At 39.0% G+C, this 11148-nt stretch overlaps 1 protein-coding gene across 1 annotated transcript; it reads left to right on the top strand.

Annotated features, from left to right (window-relative positions):
• The first annotated feature begins 3039 nt into the window (after positions 1-3039).
• On the top strand, positions 3040-9515 carry CUNH13orf42 (chromosome unknown C13orf42 homolog). Its single transcript, XM_052670885.1, has 3 exons — positions 3040-3467; positions 6782-6932; positions 9274-9515. The coding sequence occupies exons 1-3, from the start codon at positions 3054-3056 to the stop codon at positions 9513-9515; spliced, it is 807 nt and encodes a 268-aa protein (XP_052526845.1). The 5' UTR covers positions 3040-3053.
• The last annotated feature ends 1633 nt before the right edge of the window (positions 9516-11148 follow it).

Below are 11148 nucleotides of genomic sequence, written 5' to 3' on the forward strand. Positions count from 1 at the left end.
ATGACGGCTCAGGAATTGCTAGTATGTTGAGTGTAGATAACCATGGCAATTTGTGTGCTAATGAGTAGTGGTCTGTGGAACTCAGATCAGCCCATTAGGTACAAAGCCAGACAGAAGTACTGAAAACAGTAGCAGGAAAAAAAAAAAAAAACAAAAACAAACAAACAAACAAAAAAAAAGCCACTTAGAAATTATAGAGCAAGTGAAGTAAAAATCAAGTAGCCAAGTGAAGAAATAAGGTATGAGCATTGTCTTGTCAAAGTTAGTAATCTTAGATGCTGTTAAATATTTAGTGTGGTCTATTTGATCTGCTTCTCACAAGCTTCTTTGGGAGGTCTTTATTTATGATTTAATGGCTGCCTGTGAATTTGGTACTTTGAATTGAGAGAGCAAATATTCTTCTTCAACCATACTATCCATCTGATAAGTGTTTTTGTTTGTTTGTTTGTTTGTTTTTTGTTATTTTGCTTGTGTATGTGTGTGTGTGTGCATAAAAAAATAATTCTGGAATAAAACCGTGGTTTTTAATCACCACTTGGCTTAGATGCAGTAACATATTTGGTCCCCAGCAGTAAGAAGAGAAGAGACCTGTGATCTGTGGAGGTCAAATTCTAATTGCCCTGCTGTTTAGTTAAATTGGAGCAGTTACAGATACAAGAAAACTGGAGTTTGACTTTAAATAAATAACAGCTATTCAGAAAACATGTTTGAACAAAAATGCCCTATAGGAAATCACCTAGAAAAGATGTAGGGCATTCTTCTTCTTGCAAAAGACACTAGAGACATTTTTGACCTTTAAAGATATCCAGAATTTTATTCTTAAACTTTCTAATTCTGGAGAGCTATTTAAATTACAGTAGAGACACTGAAGAAAATAGATTGATATTAATTTTTACCATAGGAAAGGAAGATTTTATTCCCACTGCTCATAACCAGTACACAGAATAAAATATTAATGTCTGAAATAATCATGGACGTCCATTTATTACATCAAATGAAATTCTACTATATAACATAGCTATTAACTGACTAATGCATTTATTAGTCTTATTTTAACACCACAGTGAACAATGAGAACTACATGTAAGTTGATGCTCAGTGAATGTGAACCAACAAGCACTTGAAAAAATTGGGCATGGACACACTTAAAGGCATAAAAGATTTTTGAGTTATTTTTATTTAATTATTTATTTTTATATCAGTGAGATGTCAGCATATGCTTTAAGCACTTTGTTGAAACAGGACTGGAGTATCTAAGGCCCATATGGATTATTATTATTATTATTATTATTATTATTATTATTATTATTTTCCCCCAGAAATCAGCATGCATCATTGCATTTACTCTTCATGGTGTACGACGCTCCTACTTTTTTATTTTCACTAACAGAAGCCTGGTGGATTTTTTGTTTGTTTTTTGTTTCTATATGCGTGTCTGTGAATTTGACCTATAGCTCTTCATAAGATTGATTGAGCTTGGAGGTCAGTCTGCTATGGCAAGACAATGTCTGATCCTATAAGCAGTTGCTCTGTGGAGTTCCCTTCACTCTTACTGATTAGTGTCTTTGTCAGTAATTCTTTGAGCTCCCAATGATTTTCTTGACTCATAGACTTTTCAGGTGAAGTGACTTCAAGGTTACTTCGAGTATCTACTTCGAGTGTCTCTCTGAGGCTCACTGGTGTTGTATCTTATTTATAACCAAAGATCAGAAGACCATGTAGAAAATCAAGCTGTTATTGATGACCAGATATTTCTCTGGTGGAGAAAATTTCAGAGATAATTTTACACAGATATTTAATCTCTTTTCATAGTTCTAATGGTCCACACTAGCATAAAATCAACTTTATTACCTAGTTGTGGCAAATTCTTATTAGAATCTTTTGAGATCCTCTGACTTTTAGGTTGCATAAACCTTTATTTGACACTTCCAGTATAATTAGTGGAAGTTTGTTTAATAGAGTCTGCAGGATGATATCTGTGGCCTTTCAAAATTTCCTCAAATATCGAAAACTTGAGCAGAATGAGCTATGAAAATTGTTCTGAATATGTTAAATCTGGACATTCCTGCTTTTTTCAAAGAGTTGATTGGTTTGGTGGTGTGAAGTGAGCATTTTCACTCTCTACTTCTCTTTAAAACATTCATCATGCTGTTACACAGTCACAAATGATACCGATGCTTGAATATGCTGATAGCAGCCAATGTTGTCGGTAGCTTCCAGTCAACAAAAACACTACATTAGAATGCTCTTCCATTTGTCTAGGAAAAGAGCTACTAGAAATGCATTTGTTTCTGCCTGCTTTTTTAAAACAAAACAAAACCACAAAATATTATTTTAGAAGTGTTTTATTTTACAGCATCCCTTACACAGAGCAGCTTTGTACTGAGCGTAACAGACCCTGACATCTGAATCCACTTTGTTCCCAGTAGTGCTGTGGTATCGGGTAGCTGTAGCCATCTCCTGATTACCACAGGGTGAAACTCGGAGCGATATCTAAATTCTGCCCGTTAGAAACCATCCCTCTGCACTTTGCCCCTGCAGAGGCTGATCCCGAGAAGCGATCCCGAAGAAGCCACCCGCAGAGCTCCGGGATGCTGTCAGGGCGGCAGAAGCACTTCAGCACCATGGCCAGCACCGGGCACCCGCCCGCCCGCGGAGCTCGGCGGTGAAGGAGGCGGCAGCGGCGACCCGCGGGGCACCGAGAAACGTCGAGGACGGGATTTCCAGCTTGGTGATTACGTGCTTATATGGAGACCAGTCACACGAAAGGTCAAAGCATGACCTTTGACTTCCTGCGCTGTGTTTTAATCCGAGGAAAGAACAGAGCTACTTCACTGATGCAAATGGAATAGAAGACAGGCTTCTGCTCTACGATCACGCTCTTCACAATGTGTTGGACTGCAGGCAAAGGAAGCAGTAATAGATGTTTTTTGTCTTCATTATAGTAAGTGGCAAATCTCTTTGTCAGATGAGGACAAGGGTTGCAGCTGTAGATTTAGGGTTAAATTAAGAAGCTAAAGGAGAAAAGTGTAACAGGGTCAAAGAAACACAGTATGTTTAAAAAGATCCATTCCATATTTCACCCCAACTCCCACCGAAGAAATGCAACAGATGACATTCCTTACTGGGATGGCACAGGTTCTGCTGTCAGGCTGATCCGCAGCACCTCTATGTATGTCCTTGGAGATGAGCAGGAAAAAGTGAGTGAACCATTAAAAAAATGCAAAAGTACAAACAGCATTGACTCCTGCAGCCAGTCAAAAGAGGAAGACAGAGAGTGGATGTACTCTAAGACTCAGGACTGCTTGAAATACTTACAGGACTTGTTAGCCTTGAGGAAAAAATACTTTGACAACATCAATAAGTTGAAATCCATGCATATGACTGCAGATTCCCCAACATCCACAAAATCATCCAAAACTGGAAAGAAGTCATTTCTTCCACTTTCCTCCAAAGAGTTTTCTAAGGTAATTCCTAAGAACTTTTATTGTATGATTAGTCTTAATCCATGAAGCAATTGTATGTATGACCTATGTTGATTTTCTGCCTTACTGGTTTCAGCTGTCTGTCTTTTTTGTTGCTGTTGTTACTCCATCTGAAATGCTACCAAATACCCTAAGATATTTCCAGATTTGTGTGAAGTCAAATATGAATGACTGGTCAAGGAAAGAATTATGTGTGTTTGTAGAAGTGTGGAGAGAAAATAAGAGAAGATAAGAACTATGAGCAGATGGGAAGTACTTGAAAACTTGTTATGAAAGAGATGTTTTCTCTCAATTCTGACTGGCTACTTAAGTGGCTCATAGTTCTCCACTGTGGTTATTTATAGCTGTTAATGACTGAAAAGCACAGTAGTCCCTGTGTTTATTGGTATCCTTCTCATTGGCAAAACTTACTGAAAACTATTGTGTTTTCTAAGAAACAGCTGTGATTTTCTTTGACTGATCAGACAGCTTGTCAGTGCTATGTTCATCATCTGTGCAAACTACTGATACATTGTAGGCAATGGAGAATTGGTAGGGGTTCCTTTCTCTGTTTATTAATGAACTGTCAAATAGTTTTGAAGCAGACACTGTAGTTCTTTGTCCTTTACTACAGTGATACAGTGTCCTTTACTACAGAAGAATAGCACTGATTTTTTTGTTGCTGATTGTTTCTATAAGTCCTAGAGGGAAAAACAATGCAAACCTTCTGTAGGGCTGCACCTTACAAGTTGCATGTCACTAGACTGTCCAGTAGTTTGACTGTGGGATTGATTCAGTTAGGAAAAAAGAACTGATTTGCAGCAGGTTGGGTGATCTATTTAGGGAACCAGACCACAAACATGGATTTGGCAGCAGACATGCAGGTTATCCAGTGCAGCCTTTAAACTGGATACTAATAAGAATGGTGGGAAGAAAGGATATAATGGATTACCTACTGACTAGGCCAGGTAGACTTTAACAGAAAATTATTCCACATTTATATGCTCTCTCACAGCATAATGTCAGTATGGCTGAGGCTGAGTTCTGCTGCATACATTGCTTAACCAAAGGACAAGATTCATATTTTTAGAGTTAGATACCATATTTTTTAATTCTACATCCTGATCTAGAACCCATTCTGTCAGTGGGAATCCCTCAGTTGATTATTTGGTCTTTATGTCATTTTTTTAATGCTTTGAGCAAGAAACAGTACTCAGTTCAGTGGGCTGGAGAAGACAGATTTTATAAAGACTTTACCATTTAGGACTAGGGAAACATGCAAAGAGAATAACTGAGTTATAGGAGAGTGGTATGATGATGCCAAGGGAGAGATGAATCTCAGCACTACAAGATACATAACCTGTGAACCAGTTTTTCATGCACAAAGACTGGCTTCATGCAGGAGAGAGTTATAGCATGTCTGCTCCCCTGATGAGCAGAGCAGTGATGTAATGGAGCATGAAGCATGTCTACCACTAGGCAGAGGAGAAATATGAGTGCAGAAGAACATTTAAACCATAGACCAGGAGTCTGTGAGATAGATTGTATACAATTATGATTCATGTAGAATTCTGACTCTCTGATATTTGTCATTGAAAGTGCCACTGGAAAAAAAAAATCAGCAATTTAACTTGAGTTTGGCGAACAAGTGAATCTCCCACATTCTGAGGCTATGAATGCTGTCATCTCTCTGTGGCCAGTTATCTCTTATGCATCCTCAGGCCTGATACTGGCTGACACGCTAACTCCACAACATTCCCCTTTGGAACATCAGGAGGACATGCTGCCCAGCAAGTCATTCTTGCTGACACAAATAGTGGGGTCACAGCTGCACAGCTCTGACTTTGCAAAAATTAGGAAGAGGCCAAGAAGACTTCTACAACATAGGGTACACTCCACTTCCTGACTCCAAGTTTTATGTTCACAGACTGCAAGATTCATTTTACCAACAAGGTTGAATAGTTCTGTCCCTAACTACCTCTTTATATTAAATTTCCTGCCAATTGAATCCACCTTTTTTTTTTCCCCATACATGCTGCACAATTAATAGGAATGTGCTTTGCCCAGACAACCTTGTGTTCAGGGAAAGTTTAATTTAATTCAGATGCGAAACCCAAAGCCTGGACTACAGGCTCTCTCGATTCAAAATATGTCACCTGAGGCTTGTGAAAGAAAAGAATAGAGAAGTGTGTCAGATTCTGGAGCACACACTTTAAAAAAATGTCTTTTAAGTAATGAAGTCTTGGGTATAATGGCAGTGACTATTCTCAGTCAGTGTGTGGTAGTAGTTATCCTTTAGCACTTCTAAAGATGTCAATCAATCAACCTATAAAGTTCAGAAGGAGAAACCCACTCATTTCTGCCTGCACCATCCCACAGAATGGGAAGCAAACTCGTTCTTCAGAGATGTGACACAGCATATATCTTTTGCTTGTGCATTTGAAACCCAGGACAATAAGTTTCTGATTCAGAATTGCTCTGGCAATTGGACTGGCGGGGAAAATACACGGCCCTTCATTAGGCAGAACCTTCATGAATGGCAGAAGGGTTCACCCTGTACTGACCTACAGATTTGCTAACTGAGGCTTTATGAATGCTTCAGCATCTATAGACAGACATTTGCTTTTTTAACAAGACAGGCTCCTAATTTTAAACCTCATGGCTTTCCTGTGGGAATTATCATAGTGTTGAATGACTCATTTTTTAGCACTCACAGTCCTTTTCCATTTCAAAAAAAAAAAAAAAAAAGACAAGCAATTTAGATCTGGATTCATTTTATCAAACCAAGGCATTTTAATAAGATGCTTAAATTAGTAACCAAGTTGCTCCATGATCCCTCAGCACTAAGGAACTAGAGCTGACTGAAGAGGGGAATTCAGCCTACCTAGATTCTGACTCATCTCTTGAAGGTACTCGAGCCCTGCATTAATTAAAGAAGTAACCTTGTATGACTCCATTTCTAATGTGTGCATCCCCTTAGGTGCCTAATACTAGGCAGGATGAATTTGGCCACAAAGATCAGCTGTCACCTAGCCACCCAATTACATGGATCAATAGAGGGATTCTGAGAGATTTTATAAAGACATGTTGGCAGTGCTGAAGTGGAAGATGTCTGACGTTGAGCATGCAACAAGAAGGACACTTGCACTGATGTTCTGCCTTCTTCGTTGGCTGATGTGGAGTAATCTGGAGCCTTTCTGAAATCTTGAAATATGGAACCAAATAGAATTTTTGCAGCTTCCTTATACAGTTTTCTCATTAAGACATTTTTTTTCCAACTGCATCTAACTTCTTTTCTTTCCCTATCTTATCAACAGACATCCATGGAGAGAAGAAAAGTCCCACAGCCCAGTTCAGATGTAAGAGAAGCTATAGCGTTCTTTGACTCAGTTATTGCAGATCTGGATTCAGAGAGATGCCGGAGAGCTCCTGACATGGACCTGCCAAATGTGGATGTTGATTTTGATGGTGAAGTATAAAACAGATTACTTATGATGTGCGATGAGTAGAGGGAAGAGTGGTCAAGTAAGATCAAATTTACTTAAATGGACAATTTTCCTCTCAGTTTTGCTTCTGAGATTTAAGAGTATTAGAATCATAGAATCATAGAATGGTTTTAGTTGGAAGGGACTTTTAAGATCATCTAGTTCCAACCCCCTTACTATAGGCAGGGACATTTCCCTCTAGACCAGGTTGTTCAAAGATCTCTAAGATCATCTAGTCCAACCATCAACGCATCCCCACCACGCTCACTAACCATGTTCCTCAGTGCCACATCTCCATATTTTTTGAACACAGACAGTGACCACCACCCCCCTGAACAACCTGCTCCACTGCCTGACCATTCTTTTGGGGAAGAAGTCTTTCCCCATATCCAACCTGAACTTCCCCTGGCACAACCTGAAAGCATTACCTTTTTTCTATTGCTGTCAACCAGGAGAAGAGGCCAATCTCTACTCCATTGGCACAAAGAACATGGCCAAAATCAAATGCATTATGAGAAACTACAGTAACGCATTGCTTGTACCCTGTTGAAAGGTAGATCTTTTGTGTGTATTACATGAACAAATGTAGCATATATATTGAGGAGTAGTGCTTGCCTTCCACCTAGGGCTAAATTCCATCCTGCATCTCAGTTAATTATTTCTATGTCTAAATCTCATGCTTATCATTGAGAAATGGATAGATGCTTTATCTCCAAACAGAAAAAAAAAAAAGTCCTTCAACGGTTAGTCTAAATAATAGTACCTTTCCAAAGGTTGGGATTACTTGACCAAATGAAGATGTGCCTTTCTGAACTCATCATCCATGCTGCATAATCAAGTGGAGAGAAATATTTTTCTCTTTTATGCTTTGTCTCAGGCTAAGGAACATATGTGAAACAGATCAGAATAGTTCTGTCCTCAAGTGCACATTGCAGGTCTTTGACACAAGTGTTCATTCTTCAGGCACTGAAATATTAGATAAGATGAATCATGATGAATTGGTTCGTGTTTAGAATAATGCTAACAACATACCAATGTTTTGGTTGTTGCTGAGCAATGCTTGCACAGTCACAGGTGTTTCAGCTTCTCATGCTGCCCTGCCAGTGAGGGGGCTGAGGGGTAGGAGCTGGGATGGGACAGAACCAGGACAACTGTCACAGACTGGCCAAAGGGACGTTCCATTTCATGTGGTATTGTGCTGGACATTAAAACTGGGTGAGCTGGCCTGAGGCAGGGGGAACCATTCTTTGGGACTGGCTGGATCTTGGTCAGAGGTGATGAGAAACTGTGTTGTGTGTTGCCTACTTTTTTATTTGTTTTTGTTGTGATTTTCTTTCTTTCTTTCTTTCTTCCTTTCTTTCTTTCTTTCTTTCTTTCTTTCTTTCTTTCTTTCTTTCTTTCTTTCTTTCTTTCTTTCTTTCTTTCTTTCTTTCTTTCTTTCTTTCTTTCTTTCTTCTTTCTTTCTTTCTTCTTCTTTTCTTTCTTTCTTTCTTTCTTTCTTTCTTCTTTCTTTCCTTCCTTCCTTCCTTCCTTCCTTCCTTCCTTCCTTCCTTCCTTCCTTCCTTCCTTCCTTTCTTTCTTTCTTTCTTTCTTTCTTTCTTTCTTTCTTTCTTTCTTTCTTTCTTTCTTTCTTTCTTTCTTTCTTTCTTTCTTTCTTTCTTTCTTTCTTTCTTTCTTTCTTTCTTTCTTTCTTTCTTTCTTTCTTTCTTTCTTTCTTTCTTTTCTTTCTTTCTTTCTTTCTTTCTTTCTTTTCTTTCTTTCTTTCTTTCTTTCTTTCTTTCTTTCTTTCTTTCTTTCTTTCTTTCTTTCTCTTTCTTTCTTTCTTTCTTTCTTTCTTTCTTTCTTTCTTTCTTTCTTTCTTTCTTTCTTTCTTTCTTTCTTTCTTTCTTCTTTCTTTCTCTCTCTCTCTCTTTCTCTCTCTCTCTCTCTCTCTCTCTCTCTTTCTCTCTCTCTCTCTTTCTCTCTCTCTCTCTTTCTCTTCCTTCCTTCCTTCCTTCCTTCCTTCCTTCCTTCCTTCCTTCCTTCCTTCCTTCCTTCCTTCCTTCCTTCCTTCCTTCCTTCCTTCCTTCCTTCCTTCCTTCCTTCCTTCCTTCCTTCCTTCCTTCCTTCCTTCCTTCCTTCCTTCCTTCCTTCCTTCCTTCCTTCCTTCCTCTTCCTTTTTCTTATTATGCTGTCCATATCTCAATCCATGAGTTCATTTCAGTTTTCTCCCCCATTCTACTGTAGTGGAGTGAGTGAAATGCTGTGTGGTATTTAACTTTCTTCTGGGTTAAATCAAGACAACTGACAACTCTTTTAACTTGGGATTACCTTCTGTCTTTCAGTGGCTACCAGCACAAGTGAACACAGTTTACATTCAAACTGGATCCTTCGTGCTCCTCGCAGGTACTCAGAAGATACTGCCCAAACAGCAAAGGCTGCAAACCAGTCACAAAAAAACAGCCAACGAAGAACGACTGGCTCTAGGAAGAGGTTGGAAAGACATCCTATGTACTTGCCCAAAGCTGTGGAGGGAGCATACAACACATTAAAATTTAAGCCCAAAACACGAAAGAAAGAATATTGAAAGAATATTCCATCTTCAGCTGAAGACAGAATGTTTGAAATGGAAGACTTGATGCTCTTTCTTTTTTTTTTTTTTTTTACCTCTAGCCCATCTTTTGCACTCTAGAAATAATACGTGCAGTCATTGAAGATTCTTCATTTTGTATACACGTCAAGCCATCGCAATTCCAACACTGGACTCATGTGAGGATTTAACTCATCGAGTTTACTGTGCCTAACAATACTGCTTTGTCATTCAGCATTGGGGGGGAACTCCCAACTTGACAAGCCTTCTTGTAGTGCTGTTATTGAAAGCAATGATTCAGAAATTATCTGGCGTGGTAAATTTTCCTCTGAACCCAATACAGCAAGATGGTGCTGCTAATACGCTATGAGCTTTTGCACCAGTTTTCAAATTCAGAGCAGTGAAGCAGAATTTCCTCTATTTTTGTATGTGAAAATTTGTATGTGCCATTGTTGACTCTGTGTTCTAAGAGCATACAGCAGCACTGAAATAAGAGAAAGCTGTGGTACAAGCAGAAGAGGCTGTAATGAAGGAATCAGCATTAGAGGACTCGTACTGTTTTGAGGAATAGCTTTGGTGTTTTTGGAAAAAAAAAAAGTCAAGTACTTTTCTTGCTAGTGGGAATAGTTCTGTTCTTGGATACAACAACATCAAAGGATTTGCTGCTTGCAAAAATATGTTCAGCTGTTTTCATATAGTTACACTGCCTCTTAGTTTACATTTATTTCATCATCTGGATGCTGAGTAAACTTGAACCAAATGCTAGGAATGTAGGCTTCCTACTATGCATGGAAAGCACTTAATGTCTTAGAAAATAACACTTTGTGAACGAAGTGAAGCAAAGGTTATCCTCAAGAGCAGAGGGCAATTTGCAGGTAAATACACTACATCAGAATTAGATTATACATAGTATTTTGATTTCTGCCAGCCCATCATTGAATACTACACATACTAGGAAGAATGCAGTCTAGAAGTGTTCCTCTTCAGCTTTTTCATATTAGAGGTGATGTCTTCCACGTGTTGTGTGAAATTGATATGACCCATACTCTGCATCTTTTTCTGTGTATATCACAGGCATCAGTCTGAGACACCTCTAGCTCATGCTTGGTCTTCAGAATTTGCTAAGATGTTTGGATCAAGAGTTTGTTAATCCTACTGTTTTTTCATCTGATGTTCAGTTGGTGGTTCACTGTGGCAGATGAATCACAATAACACTGATACGACCACTTCTTGTTTCTATGTTGTAGGTTTGGTGCCCACAGGCTCAGATAAACTTCATAAGGCACTGGCCATCAAAATAACCTATCTGATACATCATTTACTTTACTTTCTGATACATCATATACATTTACGTTATTGAGTGCACCCTCAGCAAGTTTGAAGATGACACCAAGCTGAGCAGTGCAGTCAATACATTGGAAGGAAGGGAAGCCATCCAGAGGGACTTGGACAGGATGGAAAAGTGGACCCATGAAAACCTAGTGAGGTTCAATAAGGCCAAGTGCAGAGTGTTGCACTTGGGCTGGAGCAATCCCAAGTATTTATACAAACTGGGGGAAGATCTCCTGGAGAGCAGCTCTCTGGACAAGGACTTGGGGGTCCTGTTGGACGAGAAGCTGGACATGAGCCA

Source organism: Tympanuchus pallidicinctus, unplaced genomic scaffold (assembly GCF_026119805.1).
Source record: "Tympanuchus pallidicinctus isolate F22 unplaced genomic scaffold, pur_lepc_1.0 scaffold11, whole genome shotgun sequence".
NCBI classification, from domain to species: domain Eukaryota; kingdom Metazoa; phylum Chordata; class Aves; order Galliformes; family Phasianidae; genus Tympanuchus; species Tympanuchus pallidicinctus.